This window comes from Crocodylus siamensis, chromosome 4, assembly GCF_052110815.1.
Source record: "Crocodylus siamensis isolate JL-2025a chromosome 4, ASM5211081v1, whole genome shotgun sequence".
Taxonomy (NCBI): Eukaryota; Metazoa; Chordata; order Crocodylia; family Crocodylidae; genus Crocodylus; species Crocodylus siamensis.
Genome location: NC_143398.1, coordinates 165,312,484 through 165,340,135, shown reverse-complemented (window position 1 = coordinate 165,340,135; position 27,652 = coordinate 165,312,484). Strand labels below are relative to the sequence as shown.

The following is a 27,652-nucleotide window of genomic DNA, read 5'->3' as shown; positions in this document are numbered from 1 at the left end:
GCTTGTCAAATGCCATATGTTGAGTTTTATACCAAGCAGATTTTCTTCTAGAAACACTTGAGGCATGAAGGAATTATTTAACTGCTATCCATGGTTGAAGTTGGTTCTCAGGCTTTGAGCACGGCTATAGCTCTTTATAAAGGCAGGGTAGATTTGTACTTTACAGGCTAGCTAAATTAGGGATTTATAGCATAAGCTTAAAGGGCTTACTTCATCAGATGCTGTGAAGGGACTGCAGGAAGCAGAGCTTCTAAATAGAAAACTGTGATTAGAATACAAAGGGCAGGGAAAGGGGGAGGGAAAACGAGGAGGCGCTGGTGAGAGAGGCAAGGTGAGTAGGAAAGGAAAAAATGCAGTTAACCCATTGGAGGGACGTAAGTGTTATAAAAGCTAATCCAGGTAATGGAATAAGAGTCTTGGTTTAGACTAATGGTGCTCAACCTCTTTGGACAGTGGGCTGGATAGGCAGTGCCCAGGCTGTCTGTGGGCCAGATCTGGCTGGTGGTCCTGACAGACAGAAGTGAGGGGAAAAGATAGCCCCCTTGACATTCATGTCCAGAAACAGTGAAAAATTATCACAAACCCTAACTTCAGAAATTTATTTTTAAACCAGTTCTTTGAAAAATAGTCAAATTCTCTATATCTATTCCCACTAAAATCTATGTACCTGCATCAAGCCCGAAGCTTTAAACTGTTCCTGAGGAGACCTGGTCCCATAAATATTTGGAGAGCGAAGTGACAAAATTCGACTGTATACTTTGTTTCTCACCTGTAAAAACAACAAACAAGCAAAAAAAAATTACACTAAAGAATGCAGCTAACAAGACAGTCAGCAACCTTCATCACTGATTAATTAAAAAAGTGATTGCATTTTGAATTATGCTCTTCTCATGTTGCCAAAAACCATTTTTATTCTGCTGTTGGAACCAGGAATAGATGATATTTGTGACTAAAACAAATCTGACTCTTGCACAAACCACAACCAGCAAAACTAATCATTATATCCAAACCAATTCCATTGAAAACTATTATGCATCTTCAGTGGTAAAAGCTTTACTGTACAAGTTATTTGCCTGATATCTTCACTTTAAATACTGTGTATGTAGCAGCTATCAATAAAATTGACTCATCAGTTCAGTATTTAATCCATCCATGTTCAGTTAGTCCTTGTAGCCCTACCTAAAAGGGATCAGTTTAGAGAAAACCAATTTTTCAAACCATCAGGAGGGAAAAATTGTAATTATTTTTATTTTTCAATCCCAGTGTTACACAGAACACAGTATCCACCCTTTCATGATTCATTTGTAGAAATTATTTAAAATCTGTGTAATATGAAAATTACCCTTCATATAATTTCTGGTGAGGTAGAACTGCATAGCTGTTCAACGTTGAAATATTTTTTCTCCTTTTGAATATTCCAACAAAATAAGGTCCATATCCTTATTTCCCAATGTGGCTTAAATCTAGCACATATTTTGATGCAGCCATAATAATACTATAGCTGATGCAGTGAGTCAAATTTGAAATGGCCACTGAACTATAACTTTCCATTTGTGCTGAATGATCATTAGGGAAATATGACATGTTCATACCTCCTTATTGAAGTTAAGGAAGTAGTTGGTCTGATCAGTAAGAAAGATCTCCAAAGCTGACCTCCTCAAGTTGTAACGACGTAAGTGTATCTCTCGAATTTGAGAAAGAGCCCATTTGAAATCATAACCTACCCCTGGGAACAAAACAACTTCAGTTACTGATCAACAATACACTTCACAGTGGTACTTGTACTCCACAAGTCAAAATAAATTCCTAACACGGCACTGTCATCTAGAAATGGTAATTCTATTTAATGGCAGATTATCTGTAGATACATACAACTATTGATACTTGGCTGGCAATCATCCCAGCCTTCAAGCAGTGTTCCTGTGATACAGAAATAGAAGTAAATGTTTCTTTTCTCATCTTTTGGTAAACTGAATTTCTTCATCCTTAAAAGCCCTTGACAAAACCAAGATTTGCTCAAAAACAGTCCTCAGACCAATAACTGAAAAGACTAGCTTGCTAATATGCCATTTGCGTAAAGTTTTTATATTTCCTTTGGTCAAACAGTTCAGTTCACTTTTCCAAGTTCAAATCCCACGTTGGGTTGTTAGCACATACTAACTTCTCTACAAATGGTCATCAAATGGTTATAAGCTAATTAACTCTTCAAACTACTTCTTTTATCTATTCATATGGGGGGAAAGCTCATCTTTCAGTATAATTGATCACTAGCATGGCAGAGATTACAGGAAACTCTGATTTATTTCTGTAAAATGAAAGGTACTTTATTTCTTAATAACATCGTAACAACCCTGGTATTACTCAATAAAATAAAATAAAATCTAAGCAGCCTGCATTAACAAAATGGCTCAGTGAACAGTTATGTTTACAAACCCTTTGCTCCAAAAGAATTATTCAAGTCACCTGGTTAGTGAACTTTATGAACAATTTTGCTAACTAGCAGAAAGGTTTCTGGAACTCAGTTTGACATTCATTGTAAAAAAAAAGGTTGTTAATAATATTTGTAAGAATATCATGATGCACTACGTTAAGAAGGAAAATGAGTTATTAGTAATGCTCACCTTCTTTTTCAATGCTACCATCAAAAAAATATATGTGCTGAGTAGTGACCTCAAGTCTTCCAGGTATTAAATCAATTACTGTAACAAGTTCACAGTCTTCAGACAATACTAACTTTTCTTTCTGGCTTTGCTCTTCCTTCTCATCCCTACAACAAAATAGCCAACTGTCATTGTTTTTTCTGAATTTTCCAATTCCATTAAGTAGAAAAGTAAAAGCACACTTTAGAAAATAGTTAAATCTGATCTGTTTTAAGAGCATCACACAAAAAGTTCCATTATTTCATTTCACAAGAAAACCACCCTCTCCCTAATCTCAGTTCCAATCCTCAAAGGGAATTTACAAAATACCTTTCACACATGAGCCTATCAACTTCACTTCAATCTACTGGATACAAAAAAACCCTAATGGACTAAATACAGACACTGGATTTATCACACATTATAACCTGCCTAATATCTGACTCCCCAGGCAAACCATCCACTTTTTACCAGCAATTCTCGTTCCCTTTCCTCCCCACCCTCCTATCTCATCATTTGACTACAATTACATTTATTCCTCCCCTCAACATCCACATCTGTGCCTCACCTACTGACCACCTCAATTTATATTTTCACTGACTGGCTTTACTTCCCTGCATATGCATTGGCCTCTGGCTGCTTTACCACTCCATCCAGGAAGAGTGCAGGCCATCTGCAGACACTTCCTCAGCATGATGAAGGGTGTTTGTGCTTGCTAAGAAGAATTTTTCCAACTATTGAGTTGGTCTAATAAATGAGATCAGATTTACCCAAAGAACCTTATCTGCCTGTGTCCTTAGACCAACATACAGACAGGTGTAGGCTACAACCTACACCCATTATTTCATTTACACAACCATCTTACCTCAGATTGAAACACTAGACTTCAAGCCTCAGTTCTTTCTTGGCAGAATTTTACAGATCTTTCCTTCCCAGTCATTTTATTTATCTAATAAGATCTGATGGGATGGATCTGATATTATCAACAGTAGAAAGCACAATGCCATATTGTTCACAAAGTGCCAAAAGCTTAGAAGAAAGCCAAATCAGATTCTCAGTCTGTAGAAGAGCTTTATCTGGTATATGTCCTTAGTACTACTTTCCAAGATACTGCAAATTAACCACAGGAATATTTTAAATAGAGGTTAATGAGCCTTCTGTGATGAAAGGTTTCATTTTTTACATAGATACATGTGCTGGCTTTAGTAACTTTAAAGTTAAAATACATATATTTGTTATTCAACGTGTAAAAAAATATATACAATCTTCACAGAGGTTTCCATTTTCACTTCTGAGAAATTGTAGGAACAAAGAACTGTTCAAAAGATTCTGCTTATGCAATTATTGGACACATTATCTACTCAGTTCCATTCCTTTTTGGCCATTTTGGTGATATGAAGGAAACCACAGTTTGACTGCATCCCCTGAATGGTGGATCTTTCAGGCAGGGAAATTTTCATGGACGTGCGGACAGCATAAGTGACACCAACACCTTAACCTGCATGCCACTGGAAGTGTGAGGATTTCAGACTGTTACATTCAAGCTATACTTACCTTGCTGGTACAACCTTGGGGAATTATTGCCAACTAGCATGTTAGATAAGCCCTGCTATCCCTAGGGCCAACTCTGAACAGCATTGGTCAGAGCTGGGTAGAGATGGATTTCAAGGTTCTCCAAGCAGCTGTACATACTTGTTTACACTGGCTGCTGTGTCGTCTTCTGGCAATTCAAGGACATCATCCTCCATGTCACTGACTTTCACCTGCTTTACCACCTCCAGAAGCAGAGACTCACTAGCTGGCTGTGTCTGATGTACTCCTTTTGGATTAAGAGACAAATTTTCAACTCAAACAAAAAAAAAGATTTTTTTAAATTTCATAATGCTTCTTGATAGCTGAATGGTAGCAACTGACTATGCTTATTGCTGCTACACATTACCCTTACTGGAGAAGCAGCAGCTTGGAATTTAAAAAAATATACCGTAGGGAGGCAAGTAGAATAGTTTAAAAACATCTCCAAGTTTATAGTAAGGCATTATAACTGTAGCTAAGCCAAGGAGGACAAGAATACAAGTTACTTGTGAGCTTATAGTCTATTCAGCAGCATCAATGAATACTTTGTAATGTTTTGCATAAACATGTTCTGGCACGGCCATGGGTTCAAACTTAAGCGTGTTGTAGTTTTGAGTCCTGGAATGACTAAATACCTAAAAATCAAAACCAAATTTGGTCACTGCAGGTCAGTAAGCTCTATCCATCCATTATTACATGGCACAGACTCTCTGGCATTTCATAAGAAGTAAAAACAAAGCAATCAAAACTTCAAACAGTTTCTGTCTCTTGCTCACAGCATTGAAATACCGTTACCTAAACCATTTCTGTTTTTACATGAGTCCTTCTCTTCAATTTCTACTGTAAAGCACCACATAACAATGATAGAGAAAAAGAGCTAACATAGTATAGCTTCAATTAAAAGGATTTTCAAGATACAAGTGCTCTAACTAAACTAGGCCAAGGTTAATATAAAATGTGTATAATATGAGTGTAGAGACTGCAGTCACAGACATTTTGTGTGTTTTTGTTGCAGATATTTCTTGCAATAATACTTCTTTTAATAACAGTTATCTTTAGAATAGCACCTCCCCTAAGCATAAAATACTCTCATTATTCTGCTCTGGATGTGAATGGGATTTCTATCCTTTATATTTAATAAAATTTCCCAAGCATCTACTGTAACCTGAGCTGGGCAAGGCCTCCTCTTTCGAAGAAAAATTTCGAAGAAGTGTCCTTGGAAGGTTAAGAATGTAAGAACTGCCATTTATCAGGTCAGAACATAGGTCCATCTGGCCCAGTCTCCTATGTCAAACAGCAGCAGAGTGCGGATGCTGAAAAGGAGAGTGAACAGGGTTTTTCCTACTGTTCTCCTTTTTCACTTGCAACCTCCAGCATTTAAGGTCTATGAAGTTCTGATTCAGAGGCTGTATCCCTAACTCCCATGCTCAAAAGCTACTAATGGACTTTTCCTCCAAGAACTTGTCCAATTCCTTTTTGAAAATAGTTAAACTGTCAGCTTCCACATCTTGCAGCAATGAGTTCCACAATTTAGTTGCACAATGTGTGAGAAAGAACTTCCTGTTAGTTTTAAAAACTTACTGTCTACTGGTTTCTTTTTATGACCCCTTGTTCTAGTTCCTGTACTGTGAGGCTATATTCAAATATTAGTTTAATCAAACAATTTTTTAAAAATACCCTCCTGGTACTACATTATTGATCAGATGTTCTTTTAATAAAATCTACTTATATTTTTGGAGCTTTTCTATATATGAAAAATGCAACATCATCTGCTTACCTAATTATAATTATGATCAGACACTTGATTACATTTATAATTCTTTATTATGTCAGATAGTCTGGGTTCAAATTTAAAGAGATAACATCAGATAACTAAGCAAGATCACTTATGCTTGAGAGGAAAGGGGTTTTTTGTAAGCTGAACCTGAAGGACACTTCGTGCCTAAAACCTTCTCCAACATTTCTCCCAACAGTTGATTCATTAAGAGGCATCACAAAAAAAATCTTTGCCTTCCATGCATTTCCAGGACCATCATAGTTATAACATCATTCTAACTCTATTACATATTTGCTTATTCCTTTTTTGGGGTGGGGAAGGAGGAACTGCTCTAGGCCTTCTGGAAACAACACATGTATGAATAAAGCTTTCCTTATTAGTAAATCTCCTGTTTGGGATTTAAGCAACAGTGTCCCAGTGAAACAGATTTTTCATGAAAACTTTATTCAAGTCTATCATCTCTCTCTCATTTATCTTTTTGAGTGTATTTCATTATAAGGAAACATGGTGTGGTTTAAAGAAAAAAATATATGCATTTTAAACAGCTACCAAACACCATGCCTTAAATTTGTGAAAATGTTGATAAAGAATCATAAAAATAAGTAGTCAACCATTCAAATTCTCAGAGAAAGAATGCAGCAGTAAGCGCATCTCACCCAGATTGTCCCTTAGGGCACTGGCCTCTTGATGGGAGTTGAAGCTGTAATTCTGCACTAGTTTTAGCCTCATACGTGAGTAATTTTCCACATTTGAAAGTTTCCAATGCACAGGACTCTCCTTCCTAGAAGTGACAAAGATAGAAAATCCAATATTAAGAAAATTAAATGGATCTAGCCAGCTTTGTATTCAAAAGCATGATTTATGTATGCATTTACTGTATCTACCTAAACCTAAGGCAACTTCAAATCTGAAGATGACCCCCCTCCCCCCAGTTAGATTCTATACAGGGAAAATAAAAACGTGATACAATTTTCCATGTATAGAATCTAATTATTGGAGGGTTGTCTTGAATTTGTCACCAATCATGGTGGGGGGCAAGTAGCCTGACTCCTGTGCCTTGAAACCCTGCCACTTACCTTCTCCCCATACCTGTCTCTTGTGTCCCCCGATACTTGTCCACCCTGCCTACATCCATACCCTCACTGCCACTTGCCCTGGCCTGAGCCTTGCTGCCTGTCCCCGACTTGATCCCTAACCGACACTACAGCCTGATCCACTACTCCCATTGCTGCCCAATCTCCAGCCTGATCCCCCACATGCACTGCTGCTGCATCCCTCGACCTGCACTACCGCTGCAACAGAAGCACACGGCTGGGGATGGGGCAGCAGTATGTCAGGTAATGGAACAGTAGCCTGCACTGATCATCAGGAGGGGGAATGGGAAGCAGTGTAGGTCAGGGGATGGGACAGCAGTGTGAACTACAGCCCCATCCCACAATGAACTGCTTGCCCACCCTCTGACCTGTGCTGCTGCCCAATCCCCCTTGCAAACTGCTGCCGTATCTCCTGATCCATGCTGCTGCCTGATCAGCAACATGGGTCAGGGGATAGGGCAACATCATATGGTGATGCCCAATCCCCTGCCTGATCCCCAACCTCCTCTACTACCCAATCCTGGATGTTAGCCTTGGCCCCTGACTGGGGCTCACAAAACTGCTGCCGATTCCATGGTTGCTGACTCCAAGCAGCAGCAATGCTTGCTGCCCTGGGAAGGAGCTAGAGTACTGGTACTCAAATCCAAGTTGAGGCTTGTTTTCCCCCCCATGTTCCCTGAGGGGGGCGGAAAAAAAAATCTCATTTTGGATTTGAGTAATTACAGTACATGAGCAACTTCAGAAGTAGCATGTAAAAAAGGTGGATTTTGTTTTACGTTGCAGTCCCAAAGGGTACTTTTACATCTGCTCTGGGAGTGAGGGTGTAGCTCATTTGATGAGCTTCAGTTCAAACACCCCTGCTGCCATTTTTAAAACATGGGGACACTGATACACAAGATGCAGGAAGCTGCTAGAGTGCAGTAATTGTCATTCTCCAGCAGACTCAGTCCAGGAACAAGGGATAGGTGGAGGGTTGGTGGAGGTTCACTGATTTTGTTTGGTGCTGTGGGATTACCCCAATCTGGGGCTGAGTTCCGTAAGGGCACTGAGTGTTGGGGTCATAGGACAGCCCCAGGAGGGGCCATAGTGGGGAAGGTTCCCCATGGGATAAGAGCCAGGAGTGAGGCACCGCAGGAGTGGGCTTTGCAGGGTGGCGGTCGAGATCTGCAAGGAAGGCCGCAAGATAACAACTAGACAGCCCCAATGAAGGTGGCATGAGGCCGGGGTGTAGGGGTGGCAGAGCCCCGTGAGCAACCGTCGGGACTGACCTGGGCAATCGAGGAACCCACCAACTAACCTGCCCATTGAGGAACACCAAGACGTGGCAGGTGAGTACGGAGTTGGTGACGCGGGAAGAAAGAGCTACCTCAATGACAAACCAGCTCGGAAGGGGCGGAACATCCACCAAGAGTCCTGAGATGCCACTAAGCAGTGAGCGGAAGCCTGGCGGTCGCAGAGTGGTGCATTGGCCAGGAACCCTTTGCAGGATGCAGGCTCAGTATGTAACCCGCTGAGATAGATCCCACAGACCTACTGGCCCAAAACTTGCAGGCACTAACGCAGATCATGGGGTCGCAGCAGTGGCTGCTAGCACAACACAGCACGCCAGCCCTGGGTATACCCAAGATGACCGCGGACGATGACCCCAAAGCATATATTGAAGCCTTCGAACACCATGCCGTCATTACAGGCCTTGACAAAAGGCTCTGGGCCAGCCAGCTTGGGGCGTTGGTTGTAGGTAAGGCCCAGGCAGCTTATCGGGCCCTGACCCAAGAAGAGGCCCAGGACTATGGGGCAGTGAAGGCGGCTATCTTGTACTGCCTTGAGATCAGTCCAAAGCACTACCAGCGGCTCTTTCGGGCCAAGAAGGGGATAGAGGAGAGGCGGCCACGAGTCCTGCTTCAACAGCTCTGGGACCTCTTCTGTAAATGGGTCAACCTGCCAACATGTACAATGGCAACTCTCGTGGATAAGTTAGTCTTAGAACAGTTCATAAACGACCTGGAGGAAAGAACCCAGCATTGGGTCCAGCAGCATGCCCCTGAGACCTGTGAGATGGCTTTGAAGGTAGCTGAAGCCTTTGCGGCCTCGGAATGGCACTATTTACGGGAGAAGGGGCCCCCATCACTGGCTCCAGTAACAAGGGAAATGGAGTGACGTAGGCCGGGGTATCGGCCACAAGGGGGGGGCATGTTATGTTACCATTGTGGGAGGATAGGATGTTTTGCCTGGGAGTGTCCAGGGTGTACCGCAGAGAGGGGACGGACCCCGAGAACCCCAAGAGGGATAGCTGAATTCCCTAAAGAATGGAGTCCTGGGGAGCCAATGGACTGTAGTTTTGGGACCGGGGGTGACAGCCCAGTATGGGAGCACCCTGTAGTGAAGGCCTGGGTAGAGGACCGTCCGGTCTGGGCAGTGTTAGACTCCAGGTGTGCACAATCATTGATTAGAGCTGATCCCTGGTCTGGGGCCCCCATGGGTCAGACAGACCCGGTGAGAGTGTCATGTCTTCACAGAGATACTCAAGCTCTCCATCGAGTAAAGGCTCGCCTTAGGGTCATGGAACATCAGGGTGAGTTGGTAGTGGGCCTTGCACCCTGACTAGCATGTGATATGCTGCTGGGGCGAGACTGGGCCCCCTTGTATGAGGTGATGGAGAGGGTGCAGGATGTTGAAGTCGTGTACAAGACATGGAATCGCAGGGAAGGGTGGCTTGGTGACACTGAAGGAGGAGAGGAAACCGCCAAGGAGGGCGTGGATCCCAAGGTCAACTGGAGGGACATTGCGAGCGGACAACAGTTCCGGCAGGCTCAGGGGGATGACCCTGAATTACAAGAGTTGTGGACCCAGGCTGTGACCACAGCCCAGCTGCCGGCACCTGCCTCCAACTCAGGGAGTCGCTTCAAGGTAAGACATCACCTGTTGCATCGGGTGACTCTGAGGAGGGAGGAAAAGGACAGCAGGGTACAACTGGTGGTGCCCAAACATTTTCAACAGGCAGTGTGGCAATTAGCCCATGCCACTCCCATGGGAGGCCACATGGGGAGGGAACGCACAACAGATAAAATATCCCCCCCCCAAGCTACAATGAGGCCGATGCCTATTATCGACTTACCCTTCTCCCGTATTGCCATGGATGTCCTTGGGCCCCTGCTGCGCAGTAGTAACAGACACCAGTACATTCTGGTGTTCATGGACTACGCGACCAGGTACCCCAATGCAGTGCCTCTCAGGTCGGTAACAGCTCCCCCAGATCGCCGAAGAATTGGTAAAATGGATAGCCCGTACGGGGATTCCCAAGATCCTGACAGACCAAGGGCAGAACTTTATGTCCGGGGTCCTGTGGGGGGTATGTCAGACCCTACGAATTAAACAGCTGAGGACATCTGCCTATCACCCTCAAACCAATGGGCTGGTGGAGCGGCTAAACGGGACTCTGAAGCGAGTGTTGCGGTGATGCCTACAAGGTGACCCTTGACATCGGTACCTGATGCTCCCGCTAGTCTTGTTTGTGTTCCGGGATGCCCCGTCCGAGTCCTTGGGGTATTCCCCCTTTGAGCTGGTGCTGGGTCATCAGCCGCAGGGTTTGCTACAGATTCTCCAGAAGGAGTGGGAGCAGGGCCCTATGGCTGTCCCCAACCCCTCCAAGTACCAGCAAGCCTTTCAACGTAGAGTCCAGAGCACCCGAAAATTAGCAGCTGGCAACCTGAGACAGGCACAACAAAGACAGAAGGAAAGGTAGGACTTACGTGAGAAGGAGAGGGAGTTTCAACCAGGACAGAAGGCATTAGTCCTATTGCCCTCCTCACTGAGCAAGCTGTTAATGCAATGGCAAGGACCCTTTGAGATCATTAGACAAGTTGGCCCGGTCAATTACAAGGTGCATCGCCTGGGTCACTTAAAGCCAAAACAAATTTATCATGTCAACCTGCTGCAAGAGTGGTGACAACCGGAAGGTTGGTCAGCATTCAAAGAGGAGACGGCAGAGGGTCCCAAACTGCAGGGTTCTGTGCAAGGCACGGGAGAAACTAAGCCCTTTAGGGCAGTCCAAGTAAGCGGAGAACTAAGTGTCCCGGAGAAAAGATATAGGCGCTGTCCTCGAGGAATTTAAGGGAGTCTTTTCAGAGGATCCCAGGTGGGTAAAGGACACCTATCATGCTATTCAGACACCTCCAGGTGTGACAGTGCAAGACAGGTGGCTACCCATACTGCATCACTTGACAGAGGAGGTGCATAAGGAGGTAAATAAAATGCAAGCCCTTGGCATGATCACGACATCATGAAGCCCGTGGCGGAGTTCCCTGGTGCCCATATGGAAACCAGACAGGTTGTTAAGGCTCTGCGTCGATTACCGGAAATTGACTGACGTGGCCACATTTGATGCCTTCCCTATGCCACAAGTGATGGAATTAGTGGAATTGATTGGTACTGCCCAATATATATCCACTTTAGATCTAGCCAAGGGGTATTGGCAAATACCCATATGGCCCTGTGACTGCCCCAACACAGCCTTTGGAACCCCATGGGGCCTGTACGAATTTGTTAAGATGCCATTTGGCTTGCACGGGGCGGCAGACACTTTCCAAAGATTAATGGAATGCATCCTGGCACCCCACAACGAATACACGGCTGCGTATGTTGATGATATTGTCATATTCACCCAGTCGTGGGATCAACATCTACATGCCCTTAGGGCAGTCCTGACCGAACTACGGAAGGCTGGCCTGACCGCAACACCCCAAAAGTGTGAGATTGAGCGTAAGCACACGAAGTACTTGGGATTCTTAGTGGGCCAGGGTACCATCCGACCATTGGAAGACAAAGTCCAGGTTATCTGATCTTTTCAAGCCCCGCAAACGATAAAACAGCTATGATCCTTCTTGGGACTGGTAAATTACTACAGCAGATTTGTTCCTCAGTTCTTGGACCTAGCAGCACCTCTCTCTGAGGCTCTGAAGGGTCCACATGGGAAGGGGGTCCAGTGGACTAGGGCAATGTTGCAGTTTTCAGGCCTTGACAAAGGCTCTATGTGATGATGTGCTTATACACACCCCTGACTTTGAAACCCTTCTCGTTACAGACGGATGCCTCAGAAGTGGCGATTGGGGCCATGTTAACCCAACAAGATGCCAAGGTGGACAGACCCGTGGCGTACGCTAGTTGGAAGTTGCTCCCAGCCGAGACCAGGTATGCCACCATCGAGCGGGAGTGCTTGGCGATTCGATTGGCGGTGGAACACTTCCGCTATTACTTACTCCAGAGGGAGTTCACATTGGTCACGGACCATGAACCCCTGAAATGGCTCAGTACAGCCAAAACGGATAATGCACGCATAATACGGTGGGCTTTGGCACTACAACCCTTTAAGTTCCTTAAGTTGCATAAGAACGCAGGGCAGCGGTCGAGATCTGCAAGGAAGGCTGCAAGATAACAACTAGACAGCCCAACAAAGGTGGCGTTAGGCCGGTGTGTAGGGGTGGCGGAGCCCCGTGAGCAACCGTCGGGACTGACCCAGGCCATTGAGGGACCCACCAACTAACCTGCCCATTGAGGAACACCAAGACGTGGCAGGCGAGTACGGAGTTGGTGATGTGTGAGGAAAGAGCTACCTCAACGACAAACCGGCTCGGAAGGGGCAGAACATCCACCAAGAGTCCTGAGATAAGCGGCGAGTGGAAGCCCAGCAGTCGCATTGAGTCTGCTCCAAAATGCTGGAATTCCAGTGCGTCAGAGCAACCTCTGCACTCATGTATAGGTGCCCACAGATCCCAAAGCACTTTACAAACTACATGCATCCTCCACTCTAATTCAGCAGCTGATAAGCATCAAAGTAAGGAATATCTTATGCAACTACAACTTCCAGGAAAATTCAAGAAGACAGAGGGAAATAAACTATGTTGTAACTAATCCTATATACAAAGGCTAATTCTGATTACATCTCACTTTTTCTGAAGCATATTAAGCAACTGTTGGTCTGCTGTACATCCTATTTATCCGTCATGAATTTTAAATATCCTCTGTTCAGTTAATTTTCATGTTATTTGTCAGTGGGTGCATCTACGCATCCACTTCAATGTGGAGTAGACTAATTGGTAAACTAATTAAGTTTGCTGTAAACTAGTACTGTCTGGGACAGTACTACTTTCCAGCAGAGTAATGTACTGCATTGAAACGCACATGTAGACAGTGACTGCCCTGGCTCATATTGTTGTTGTCCTGGGCACATGTGTAGATGCTGTGCTCAGAAGTTTACTTTGGTTCAAAGCGCTCCAGAGTTTATTGCTTTGCATTAATTGCACATGTAATGAGCAATACACCCAGTGATATTCATCTACCAAGAAATCAGATGCATAGTAAACATTAGTACTGGTATTTTGATAATTCAGGGAATACTTCAATAGAACAATCAATGGGACTACCAAAAATGGCTACTGAAATAGTTTAAATACCTTTTGCAATTCCAGCTGTATGAAATATTAAATAAATGGATTGGGCAATTTTCTCTTAGACACAAGATGGCATTTAAGTAAAAGATTACACTCCTACCTTTCAGCCCATGGGCCCCTTTCACAAGTGAGGTAAAGTTGTACTGCCCTCCACTGTCTCAGTATAGCTGTCCGCTGACTATTAAGTTGTTTTAGCGTGCTGTTGTAACGCAGATTCTCCTGGCGAGCCCTTCGGTTAAATGGCTCCACAAAATACTCCTGAAAGAAAACCAGAAATAAGTCTTACTCAGATTCCTACAAGAATCCTGGAATTTGCAGAAGTCATTTGCTCAAAGCAAAGGATAAATTTCTACCAGTGAAGAGGAAACACTGTCAAGTAACTCGACAAATTCTGCAAAATTAAAACACGCATGTTAAACATCAGAGATTTTACAATGAAAGGCAGATACTGGCTATATGAAATGTGTAAAATATAAACAAGTTTGCATGTTCAGGATGCAAAATGGACTGCACTTGAGTTCCAGTTATGGCTTCAGAAGCATTAGAATTTTTCAATACCATTCTGGCTTTTTATAATGTCTTTCAGACTATCAGCTTTAGTGGCCTGGCAAAGAAAAGACCTCATATATGGATCCTTTGTATGATGCAAGGAAAGATAAATAAATTTAACCGCTGTACTGGTTCAATGTAATTAACAGTTACCTAGAAATCATAGACTCTAACCTCATGAGATTTCTGGCCCAATCCTCCAAACTGTCTAGGTCTACCCTCTGGTATATCTACTACATGCCCCTCGCCCCCAACATGGTGTCATCTGCAAGCTTGCTGAGGGTGCAATTCATCCCATCTTCTAGACTGTTAATTAAGATATGAACAAAACCAGCCCCAGGACCAACCCCTGGGGCACTCCACTTGATACTGCCTGCCAACTAGACATCAAGCCGTTGATTACTACCCATTAAGCCCAACAATCTAGCCAGATCTGTATCTGCCTTACAGTCCATTAATCCAATCTTTACTTCCTATGCTTGCTTGCAAGAATGCTGTAGGAGACTGCGTCAAAAGCCTTGCTGAAGTCAAGGTATATTACGTCCACTGCTTTCCCCACATCCACTGAGCCAATTATCTTGTCATAAAAGGCAATCAGGTTGGTTAGGCATGACTTGCCCCTGGTGAATTCATGCCAACTGTTCCTAATCACCTTCAAGTGCTTAGAAATGGATTCTTTGAGGACCTGTTCCACGATTTTTCCAGGGACTGAGGCTCGGCTCACTATATCCTCCTTTTTCCCTTTTTTAAAAGATGGGCACTATGTTTGTCCTTTCCCAATCACCCGGGACCTCCCCCAATCACCATGAGTTTTCAAAGATAATGGCCAGCAGCTCTGCAATCACAGCAGCTAATTCCCTCAGCCTCCTCAGATGCACTGCATCAAGCCCCATGGACTTGTAAATGTCCCTAATCTGTTCTTTCACCACTTTCTCTCCCAACTGTACTGCCCAGTGCAGTACTCTGGGAGCTGACCTGTGAATACCAAGGTAAAAAAAGGCATCGAGTACTTCAGCCTTTTCAGCTTTCTGTCACTAGGTTGCCTCCTTCATTCAGTAAGGGACCCACATTTTCCCTGACCTTGTTCTTGTTGCTAACATACTTGTAGAAACCTTTCTTGTTATCCTTCACATCCCTTGCTAGCTTCAACCCCAATTGTGCTTGGCCATTCTGACTTCATCCCTGCATGACTGAGTAATATTCTTGTACTCCTCCAACCCGTCACTCCTTTTAAGCTCCCTTTTTCTGTTTAAGCTCACCAAAGAGTTCTCTGCTAAGCCAAGCTGGTTGCATGCCACATTTGCTATTTTTCCTGCAAGCAATTTGCTATTCTTCCACATTTGCTATTCTTTCTGCAAGTAGTGCCTTTACTACTAAATTTCAATCTTAACTGAACACAGAAAAAACAGTTTTGACTGAATTCACTGCACAAAAAAAGGAAGCAAAATGTAATGTGGGAGCAGTTCATGTTAGGTACAATTTTGGCCCTTTTTCATTTTATTAAAATAACTTTTAAAAAATTCATTAGCTTAAGACAATGTAGTAGGGACAAAAAACTTTCAGTAATTCAGAATGGGCTAAAACGATGCAACTAACACTAAGCATAATTCTGGATAATGTATTATGAGAGGGGCATACATGTTCTACTATAATTCAATTTTACAGCTTGATTTGATATTAGAAATTTTCAAAGCAGTTCTTCCAAGATGCACATTTGTAGGATATGCCATCAGTATGTTTTTTTTCCTCACAATACTGGGGTCAGAGATCACCTTACAAATAAATTCCTTCATCTGCTGGCAGCTGATTCCACTTTTTCCTAAAACACTGCAAATAGATTTTAGAAACTTAAAACTTTACCTGAAATTTCAACTTGCTTTCTCCCCTCTCTCGGTCTCGCTTATGCATATTCACCATTAAACCCTCATAACAGTCCTTCCAATAAAGTGCCATATGCTCATGGCCCTCTCTGAATGTATTGTCTTCATACTGTTTCATGTATGGAATAATCTGGTAAACAAAAATATTTTGGGGAAAAAAACAAACAAGATGGTTGAGTAGATTCCCTTTGCCCCAGTAAAGAGAAAATAGATGAATACCCCAAAAAAGCTATCACTTACATATTTATCAATATAAATTTGCCATTCACTAGAGCTGCAATACTCTTGGAAATCCTCAAAGAAAGAAGGGCTGCCATTGGCAGAAGGCAACGAAGGTAGGTGCAGGTTCATAAAAAGAAGTTGGTAAATTTTGGATACCAGTGTTCGAACGAGAGGAATTAGGAATGAGTATGTTTCTGTCTTCTCTTTAATTGATCTACTCAGAATGCCTTCCAGCTTGCCCAGCAGGTAGCATGCCTCAGTTTGGCTCTCAATTACTTTAGTTTGAAGGAGGGTGTTTAGTTTAGCTGCTGCCATAGCACAAACCTAGATGGAGAAAAAGAAAAGCAAATACAAATTTAACACACAAAAATCTATGAAGCTAGTGGCAAGCACTTAACTTTTTACCGGAGATGCATGCATACTGTAAGCTGCTTCTCAGGTATACAGAAACTCCCAATCAGTCAGATCAGATTTCACTACACTGTGCTAATATTTTTGAACTAAAGTGCTCAAAAGCCCCAGTCCAGATCATTGCCCCATTGTGGCAGCTACTGCACATATGTACCAAGGAAAAGTTTACAGTTTCATTTAATCAATTAAATAGGCAACTACTTTGAGGGGATGAGGACAAACAGAAGTAAATATGCATGTGGTAAAAGCTGTTGAAGTGTCCAAACTACAAGGTCAAGGATATCTGCAGGAAACCCACTGTGGTAAGCTTAATCCTTATATTAACTAACAGTTAAATACAGTAAAAGCTGCGTTAACCAGCATTCTACTACCTGGAATAGTCTATTAACTGGAATTTCTGGCCAGACACCTGGGGGAGAGGGAACAGGACGCTCGCACATGGTGCCCCCCCCCCGCCCCCCCCTCCAGGGGTTTTCTAAAGGTTGAAAACCCCCGCCTCAGATAACCGGAATTTTTAGATACCCAGCACCCCCCCTTACCCTACTCAGGCCAGTTAACACAGCTTTTACTATACATAGTTGGCATGCATCTTGCACAGTACCCTATGCATAAATAAGTAACAAACCTGTAAATTATCTTGTCCAATGAATCCAAGGAGCAACTGCACCTGCACTTGGGAGAGTTTGACTGATTCTGGGCCACTGGGGTACCAAATTGACAGGTCATCCATCAGAGTCACCAGCTCTTCCAAGAGCTATTTTAACAGGGAAAAAATTATATGGCATAAAATAAAAAGAGAAAAATTAGTTCTCAGATACTAATACAACTATGGGGTTGCACAGTAATTTTGAAGAGCTGAGAAATCTACAGATAAATCAGACTGTCCTCATACCTTAAACCAAGTGATTAAAATAAATATACTGTAGGACTGAAGTACAGCTACCAATTTAACAGAGTTCAGCATTTCAAAAGCAATACAATGCAATTTGATAAAACAACTGCTTCATAAATAAAAGAAGGAAATTATTTTTGCACATAAAGCTAAAAATCCTGTTTCTCTAAATTATCACTATAAACTTTCATTTCCAGAAAAAGTAGAGCAGTTATAAATATGACTGCTTTGATTATAAAGGTTCTATTCTAAAGGATAGGTACTATAAGACTTAATCTTTAGTTCAGTCACTGATTTAGATTCCATTTCTTTCTCCTTTTTCACATTTACTTAACTTAAACACAACAGTAATTTATTATTAAATTAGCACAAATGGGGTACAGTCAAATTCACTCCACTACCAACTGCTCAAGCTGTTTAATCTCTTGTCAATAGACAAAATATTACGATTAAAAGGGCTGACATCACCCAAACTGACAACATGTTAATAAATATCTGAGAACATATTAAATTTAATTACCTTCTCTGTCCACAAATTGGAATTGACTAGCCCTTCGGCCTGTAAAAAATCCTGTACAATGAGCAGGAGCCGAAAGCCATTTTCAGCATGCGTTAGGAGAGCTTTTGCATCTCTGTTATCAGTGACTGCCCATTCCAGCATCTTCTCTAGCAAGCTAAATGGAAAAGAAAATCCCAAAGCAACTATTAGATTTTTTGAGAATAAGTGGCTTAAAAAATCCACATACATATTTAATTAATTGAGCCTAAACATATGTAGTGCTGTAACTGCCTTCTACTTTAACAATCTTCTTGACCTCATTGGCTTATAGAGTCACGCAAGTCAGAGGCATACATTTAAGCTTTGTCAACTAAATTCCATTACTAAATGGGTACAGATGCATAGGTATGCTTTTGATCACATTTGCATGAGAACAACAGCAGATCAGAGACAACCTATTAAACTTCTGTCACCAGAATGTAACAATACCCATAACACCATCTCTTTCAATTTCTCTTCCAAAGGAAGAAATATGCCATTACATGGTACCCACTTAAGCTTTATTTCATCTGAAGGTCGCAGCAACTCATTGGATATCCCCAGTTTGGTCAATGCAGAAAACACCTGTCCCCTCTCAATCCAGGCAGCATCATCAGACTTTTCTAGACCTTTCCACATTACACAGAGCAAAGCATCTGTGAGCAATTGTATGAGGTCATCTTCAGATCCCTGGGAAACGGTGAAAAAAAGTTGTACTCTTTTTAGCGTAAAACGCCTCCAAAAAGTTGGTTATTCATCACAGTATACTATGATTACATATTTCATCCATCTTTGCCAGTGCCCATTTTAGACCAAACTGTTAAATTTTAGGGAGCTGTGGACTGAAATGAGGCAGCTAGGAAGAAAGGCAGGCTGCTGCTTGTAACCTGACCACCATCTCTGCTGCTGCTGCCTTACCTCTCCCCTCCTGTGCCAAAGGCTGCTCTCTCCTTCTTGCAGCCACTGCTGCCCCTTACCCCTCACCACCAACTCCCACCATGGACTAATTCAAAACAAAAGAAGTGATGGCCACAGTAAGGGGGCACAAGAGAGAGAGAGAGAAGGGAGGGCTGGGGCAGAAGGAGGTAGAAAAACTGCTTAGGGAGAGGAATACTACTGCGTGTCATTTCCCACACCACAGAATTGCTACTGACATCCTGGCTCTGCAGGCAAGATCTGGTCCACGGGTCATAGGTCCCCAAACTCTGGTCTAAAAGGTCTATTAAATAAAATGCTAACATAAAATATTGCTGCAATAGCGGCTTGTTATGATTTTTAATCAAATTGGTTTTCTCTACCCACAAATTTAACATTTCAGCCTTGGTACCACAGCTTTGGTACATGCACAATTTTTCATGGCCATTAGGAAATCTGGTTGACACAGATTTGAAGAAAGTTTCAATTTCAAATAACTAATTTAATATAGGTGCTTTAAAAACATGTTTTTACTGAGCAAAAAGAAGCATTGCCACCCACTGTGGAAGAGCCAGTTGGTTTGCCCTTTTCTCAGAGAAAAAACAGTACAACTGGTGAGGTTTTTAAAAATATTAAAAATAAAAATGGAAGTCAAGCATGTTTGAAGAAGGGGGGAATTACTTACTCCTTGGTATTCAAATAAAGAAAGATCAAAGTTGAAGCCCATATCATTTAGAGTGCTTGGTTCTTTATCAGGTTGACCAGAGAATGGCTTAGAGTTCTCTACAGGTGATGGTGTGCTGGGTAAGCTGTCTGTCATTTGATTCCCACCATCAGCCAGCACATAGGAGTCAACAAGGGATAGATCTAAACTCAAGTGTGAAGCATTTCTGTGCCATAACTCTTCTTGGTCCTCCGTCCTAAAAGCCATCTCAGCCACAGAGGTATCCTCCAGCAGTGTCCCAGAAAAAGGAGCAGTAGCATCTACAGATCTGCCATTTTCCAAACTCCACTGATCACACGAACCATTAACTGAGGCAAAACCACCAGATTTCTCCCCCTCTGCCTTGTCAGCATAGTGTTTCCGAAGCTCTTCAGCAGAAAATTTTCTTTCATCTTCCTTTGTGGAATCAGCCCTGCTCTCTCTAACGCCGTGCTTGATATCAGAGTTCTCTTTTAGGAATAGTCTAACCAAAGTGTCCTGCCAGCCCAACTGCTGACTAATCTGTTGTGCTGCATCCAGCTGGTAATGCAAAAGATGTAACACCTGCATTGAACACAAGATTCCAAAGCATGTAAAAATTAACTCATACTACATGGTGGTAGCCATTCAAGCCTTTAATAATAAACATTATGGTCTCATTCCATTTGATGCCGGGTGCATAAAAGTGGTCTTGTGACACAGTTAGTCAATGACCATTTAGAATATGAGATCCAGGGATAACTCTTCACAATGGAAAGCGAAACACAGTCACTGAGAAAGTTAAGTCTGTGTGGATCTATTCTGTGTGAATTAAAATAGTAAACCACATTATTTTCTTCTCCTATATATGACAAATAACTTAGGCCATGTACAGGCATCATGCTTCTAGAAGAATTGCTGCTCTCCTGGTAGAAATTAGGAGCATATGAACTTTCATTCAGTTTCTCCCAGGGGAAACCCACCTTCCCGGACAAAGATTTTTCAGGTTGACACCTAGAAGATCTTCCTTGCAGAAAAACTCTCTTGCAAAATGAATGCCTACAATTTCTCAGTTTGGTCTGGAAGGGGAAGGGAACAGCAGGGCAATGCTCCCTACCTCTTCTCCAGACCAGAAACTGCTTAGATTGAAGAATGGGCTGGGGGCTTTACCCTGCTGCGCCCCGCTTCTTCCCCAAACTGATGACTGGACTGAGCCATAAACATGTTCTACATTAAATGCTGCCTGAAATTTAACACATGGCAGGTAGCTGAGAAAGCTGATTTTTGGTCTTCCCATAGGCTGGATGAGGGAAAGCCTTTTCTTTCATCTTCCTTTGTGGAATCAGCCCTGCTCTCTCTAATGCCATGCTTGACAGAGTTCTCTTTTAGGAACAGTCTAACCAATGTGTCCTGCCAGCCCAACCCTTTTGGCTTTCCCTGCCTGGATTTGAAACCCCCCTCCCTCTCCACCCCACAGCCCTTGCTGGGCTGCCCAGTACAGGGGAGCAGAGGCTTCCAGTGGGGGAGAACCCATTGGCTCATTCATCTGGGGTTTTAAATCCTGTGCAGAGCTGCACTAGTCAGGAGTGGGGGAGCAGAGGCTTTCCTGCACCAGACAGACCAGACAGAGATGCATGGTACAGGGCTTAAAGTACCTGCAAGAGAAGGCTATGCTATTATGTGCTGGGACATAAAAACCATGTGCCAGGAAACTCTGGCTGAGCTACCTAGCACAGGGAAGCAGAAGCTGCCAGTGTAGATGAGGGAAGCCTTCAACTTACCCCACCAGGGGTTTAAGCACTGCACAGAACAGCTCTGGCCAGGCAACCTGGCATGGGGAAGAAGAGGCTCCTGGCAGAAGCAGCAGAGACTCCCCCATGCTAGGCTTCCCAGCCAGACCAGCTCCACATAGAGCTTAAAGTCCTTAGCAGGGGAAAGCCTCTATAGCCCTCGGCCAGGAGCTTCTGTTACTCCATGCCAGGGCTTTAACCTCTGTGCCAGGCAGCTCTGGCCATGCTGCCAGTGCAGGGAAACAGAGACTTGCAGCAGAAGAAGCCTTTGCCTTCCTCCATAGAGGACTTAAAACTCCATGCTGAGCAGCTCTGGATAGCTGATTTCAGACCTCAGTGCAGTCTCTGAAACCAGGTGACAACTGATTGCTGTCAGGCATCTGGCTCTCAACTTGCCAGTTCATCATGATCCTGGGCTTCCCCCTACACTGGCAAGTATGGCATGATATGGAATCTAATCGCCGATCTGAAAAAATGACACCTCCTCCCATGCATCTGAGGCATGGCAAGAGGTGAAATTGTTGGGATTGCAGATCAGATACTATCATGCCTTTAAATGAACGTCTGTCAGTAGCCATAATGACCCATTTATTCATTACTCCATAAAAAGAAAGTTTTCTTTGCTGAAATAGAATATAAAACTAGCTACATTATATCAGTAATGTTTCTATGTCATAGGCACTATCTTGCAACTATTCCTGGAAAATACACTCAGAATACATACCTACATAATTATATATACACATTCAGAATACTGCTTTTCAAAATCATTAAACTACAAAATCTGTGCGATTAACTCTTGAGGTAGTAACAGAGAGGACAAATAACACTGTATATGCACAAATCACACATATTTTCTGATTAACCAAGAACCAGCATTACTATCATGTCTTATTTTCAGTTCAACTTGACAAACTGTGATGAAATCTGCAACAAACAATATAGCATCTCACAGCCTGACCCTATGCCATGAAATATTTCAGTGACCTTCTCCAGAAACAGTACAGTTTAGGATGAAACGAAATTCTGTTCCTCCCTTGTATTTCCATAAGCTCATAACCTTTTTAAACACAACTGAAAAAATAAGTTGAAAGAAAACACTCTCACAGGAAAAAAAACCCTTTTAAAAGGAGACCTGCTCAAAATCTTGTGAGGTGTCTACATTTTTCTGTAGAAAAATACATAACATTTACACAGAAAACATTAACTTTGGCATTTACTGAATGCCAAAGAGTTTAAAAATCATTGAAAGTATAGTTTCAAACAGCACATCAAGCTCCATCACTTCATGTAATTAGTATAAAGACATAACATACATCATCATATACCATAACTAATATGTGAGACGTTGAAGCCCTGTGTGTCCATAAGTTAGTGTTACTTGCTATTTTTAATTAACAGTACCTACCTTTCTGCAGATGGCCACTCTGACATTTACATCTGCTCTATGACCCAGGTGTACTACAGCTATTAGGTCTCTATAACTCACAACAGGATCTGCAGGGGGAAACCAAGAGAAAAAAGAAAGAAAAAAACAAGAGTACATTCAAAAACTTCAAGGCAAACCTTAAACACAGAGAAATAGCAAACAATTATTTTGGTAGCGTTGGAGTAATGTTGTACCTGTGATGGTCCAAGAAATATACAAGGAGGCAAGGATTTCTGTGAATGGTATCTCTTACTGAATCAACTGCATGATTGGGATAGATTTAGACAAGCTTTTGAATACAAACGATGCAAGAGACCTTAAGAAGAATTAATCGCATTCAAAGTCTTTTCTAAGTCCACCCCAAACATGTGCAAGTGGTCCAATACCACCCACAGAAATAAATCTTTTTCAGTTCACCTTTAAAGACAGTACACCAACACATTAAACAAACTGAAACCACCAATATCAAGGCAAGACAGGTCCCTTATAGAAAGTAGAAGGCAATTTAGTTATGGATGGTACAGAGAGGGCTGAAATATTTAATACCCTTTTTTACTTCAGTCTTCACAAATCAAGTCAGCTACCAGATGATGAGTGCAGTTGGCAGTAAAGATAGGGAAGGAGACGAACCATCTTGAGTGGTAAAAGAACAGGTTACGGCAGTTCTCAACCTAGTTAGACACACAGTACTCCTAATTAGATTCAAGGCACTCTTCATTAGATGCAAAACACACCTGGGGAAATACCAGCTCTTAGTTTTCACTCAGTTTCCTCACCACAGAAAAATAACAGACCAATTCTTCCGTTGGGAAGGACTCAGAAAGACCACAGCAGGGCACTAAGAATTCCCATTTAAAATTTCTGAGCTTATCTTATGAATTATGTTTGCACATCTAACAGTGCTAACATTGCATGCCACCCTTGAAAGGATGTCATGGTAGCCCAGACTACTGTGGCACTGTAGTTAAGGATTACTTAGAGAAGCTAGAAACTTTCAAAGTTGGCAAGGCCAGATGAGAGAGAGCCAATTCCTTCAGTACTCTAGGGTAACTAATTTCAGAAACATTAACTATTATTTTGAGAATTCCTGGAGGTCAGGATGACTGGAAAAGGGCAAACATAGTGCCCATCTTTAAGAAAGAAAAATAATAGTTCTGGGGAATTATAGACCAGACTATACCTGGAAAGATGAAGGAGCAGGACATTAAGGAATCTATTTCTAAGCACCCAGAAGAGAACAAAGTGATTAGAGACAGCCAGCTTGGATTCACTAAGAGTAAATCATGCCTAAACTAATTTCCTTCTATGATCAAGTGACATGCCGTGGGGGATGCAGGAGAGCAGTGGATACGATACACCTGAACTTTAACAAGGCGCTTGACATTGTCTCTCACAACGTTCTCATTAAAGAGCTAAGGAAATACAGACTAGATGAAAGGACTATAAAGCAGATATGTAACTGGTTGGATCATCATGCTCAGTGCATAGTCATTAATGGCTTAATGTCTTGTTGGGAGGAGGTAATGAATGGATTTCCCAAGGGTCTGTCTTGGGCTCATATTGTTTAATATCTCCATTAATGGTCTGGGGACTTAGTGTAGCAAGTTTTCAAATTTCAACAAGTTGGGTGCAAACATTCTGGAGGGTAGGGCTAGGATTCAGAATGACCTGAATGATTTTAGACATTTCTGCAGGTTAATCAGATGAAATCCAGCAAAGACAAGTGCAAAGTCCTGCTGTTAGGATGAAACAGTTTCATCCATAAACAGAGACTTTGGAATGACTGCAGAAAAGGATCTGGAAAATATACTGGACAAAAAGATCAATATGAGCCAACAGTGGGTTCTTGTTGGCAACCCCGCCCCCCAAACATAACGTATTAACAGCAGTGTCGCTTACTAATCAAGAGATGTGATCCTTCTGTTACATTCAGTGCAGGTGAGACCTCACCTGAAAGAAAGTCTCCAGTTTTGGAACCCACCCTTCAAGAAGGATATAGACAAATTGGGAAAAATCCAGCAGTGAGAGACAAAAACAATTACCTGGGAAACATTATTTGAGGAAAAGATGACAGAACTAGAATTACTTAGCCTGGAAAAGAAGACTGAGGGGGATCTGATAACAGATTTCAAATACTTAAAGGGCAGTTATAAAAAAGATGGTGACAGACTATTCTGTGTGGCTGTAGAGGACAGAACTAGAAGCAATGGTATCAAACTGGAGCAGAGGAAATTTAGGCTGGAGACTAGAAAGAATCTCTTGTTATGAGGGTGGCTAAGCATTGGAACAGGCTACCTGTAGAGGCTGTGGAATCCCCATCCTTAACAATTTTCAAGAGTAGGTTAAACAGACACTTGACTAGGTTTAGTCTGGGATGATCTTGTCTTGAGCAGGAGGCTGGACTAGATGACTCCTGAGTTCCTTCCAGCCCTACTTTTCTATGAATAGACATTCACCTGGAACCCATTAAAAACAGACTTTATCTGAGTGTTAATTACAACAAGCAGATATACAGAGTAGGAGAGGTTGCTTAGAGAATATCATTGTCAACTACATTTGCCATAAAAAAAAAAAGTTTTAGTCGTATTGTGATAATATCTCATACGCTGGACTGACAAAGTCTTGTGATATTAAGTGGAGCTGACAACAACAACTAGTTTAACACCAGCTGGTGACACATGAAGAAGTGATTCAAAAGATGACAGCAAATGATAAAAGGCTACTTTCACTGTGAATGTGTAGTTTGTGGTAGCTAATCACAAAATGTACTTGAGGTCTGATCACTTCAGAAGAGGTGATGTCATGGCTGTGAGTTTGGAGAAGCTGGAATTTATACCCAATTATTTTTGTGTATTTGAGTTTGTTGTGTCCAATTACTACACTTATTTAACATGACAAATGAAACAATCATAAATTAAACACTGCATTAAAAATATACTAATTAACTGAAGAGAGGAGCGGCTACCAGCTATATTACTGTGTGGTAAAGTGGGGCTCCCTGACTAGCCACAGTGCTAGCTTCCCCACCTGCCTCTGGGCATGCCACCTACCTGTCTCACTTGCCATGCCTTCATGGAACATAACTGAGGTGTTAATTAGGCAGTAGGCTGCCCTTTCTTGTCTGGTGCCAGGGGCACTATCTGCAGCTCCATTCCTCCCCTACACTGCAGCCCAAGCCTTGCAGATGGCATTTCAGGCAGTCAACTCAACCATCCCCTCCTCCCATTAGCTGTGGCCCCTGCCTTGGGAACTTTGGCTTCCCTTTAAACCCTGGCCCCATCTCAGGCTAGTCAGGACCCCAAGCTTCTTCACTCTATATGGGCACGCCTTGTGGTGAGCTCCTGGCCCTTTTGACCCTTCCGGTCCTGGCTCCAGCACTGACTACTCGAATCCCTTAGTTGTGTCTATGCCCGCTGCCTCCACTCAGGGATCGGGGTCCCCCATTCCTGGCACAGGTGCTTCATGAAGTGTGCCTGGCCCCACGGGGGTTACTCACCCCAGCAGGCTCAGGCGCCCCATGGAGCTTACCTGGCCTTCCCTGGATCAGATGGTTCAAATAACCCACCCAAAGGTGAGGGTTGGGGTTAAGGCGTCCCTACTCGCCTTTCACCAGGGTGGTAACTGGCCTGGCATTTCTTGGGGGCTCCTATGCCACAAAGCCCCATCAGGCCACCCACTGCCAGCAGGGTGCAGTTTTTGGTCATGCTCAGGACCTGGAGCCTCCAAACCATTTCCTTTAGCTCCTGCCCTTACCTCCAGGATGTTGCATGCAGCCTTGCAATGCTTCTGCCTAGTCTGCCAACAGCAAATTGCTCTGTTTATATAGGCAGCCAGAGATCTAAAATGGCTACCACAATCAAACACCTGCTGGCTGCTTGGCTAAGCCCTTAAAGTGGAAGGCACCAACAGTGCCTACCACATACTGTACAAAGAAGTAAAGAAAGCTTAAGTTCTTGTAGGTGGCCTCATGTCTGAACTGGATCAACTCTCTGATCCTTTTATTAATTTTCTATCTTTTTCCTCCCCACGAGTTTCAGAAACCATAACCCAAAAGTGATGCCATATAGTAACACATGAGATACTAAATAATTTAACTATGAGATAAGTTCCACATACAGAATTAAAGGTCTACATAAGCCCTAACAAGCTCTGGTGGTACCTTTAATTCAAAAGCACAAAGCAAGCCTATAACTTACAGTTATAAAGAACCCCCCGCCCCAGATTGGCCAAATTTTTGTTCTTGTATTTTTTCAACTATACTTCTTCAACACGGCAAATTATTTTGACAATACTTGCTAACTAATTCAATCTTGAAATACATTTTGTTAATCATGAAAATAAGGGTTTAATTTATGAAGGGGCAAATGGTTAAATTGTTGAGATGAAGCACTTAACAGTATTTAAGTATAAGTATATTCATTATGATGTAGGTAAATCAGCTGTTCTTGATGAAATCCAATATAAAGAGAAGTTATATTATCCAGCTTTGACTAATATATACTAGTAGGTACCCACATATCTCCAATTACCTGCATACAGAACTTGGTTGAGAAGATTTTTAATAAGAGAAATGGTAACCGGCGAATCATTCAGAAGCAGACCCAGTCCAGAATATCCCACTTCCCTGAGTCTCAAACGCTGTTTACTCCGTTCATAAACTTTAGTACATTTCAGCATCTGCTCTACAATCTACAAAGAAATGTGCACAAAAATAACAAAGAAAGTTATATGGGACTTTCATACACAAATACCGAACCACCTTTTTTTTTTAAACTAATTGTGTCAGCCATAATTTGTTTGTGCGTTGTGCACGTGC

General features: G+C 42.6%; 1 protein-coding gene across 1 annotated transcript in view; it reads right to left on the bottom strand.

Annotated features, from left to right (window-relative positions):
• The window catches only part of NBEAL1 (neurobeachin like 1), a 134,468-nt gene that overhangs the window by 34,361 nt on the left and 72,455 nt on the right, over positions 1 to 27,652 (bottom strand). The window contains exons 26-39 of the mRNA XM_090044777.1: positions 27,366 to 27,525; positions 22,816 to 22,904; positions 19,621 to 20,202; positions 18,535 to 18,710; positions 18,003 to 18,156; positions 17,216 to 17,344; positions 16,198 to 16,503; positions 15,938 to 16,087; positions 13,629 to 13,786; positions 6,645 to 6,769; positions 4,332 to 4,458; positions 2,622 to 2,767; positions 1,593 to 1,726; positions 668 to 769 (exon numbers count right to left, since the gene is read on the bottom strand). Coding sequence (XP_089900903.1) covers positions 668 to 769; positions 1,593 to 1,726; positions 2,622 to 2,767; positions 4,332 to 4,458; positions 6,645 to 6,769; positions 13,629 to 13,786; positions 15,938 to 16,087; positions 16,198 to 16,503; positions 17,216 to 17,344; positions 18,003 to 18,156; positions 18,535 to 18,710; positions 19,621 to 20,202; positions 22,816 to 22,904; positions 27,366 to 27,525 — 2,538 coding nt within the window. The remainder of the gene's footprint in view (positions 1 to 667; positions 770 to 1,592; positions 1,727 to 2,621; positions 2,768 to 4,331; positions 4,459 to 6,644; positions 6,770 to 13,628; positions 13,787 to 15,937; positions 16,088 to 16,197; positions 16,504 to 17,215; positions 17,345 to 18,002; positions 18,157 to 18,534; positions 18,711 to 19,620; positions 20,203 to 22,815; positions 22,905 to 27,365; positions 27,526 to 27,652) is intronic.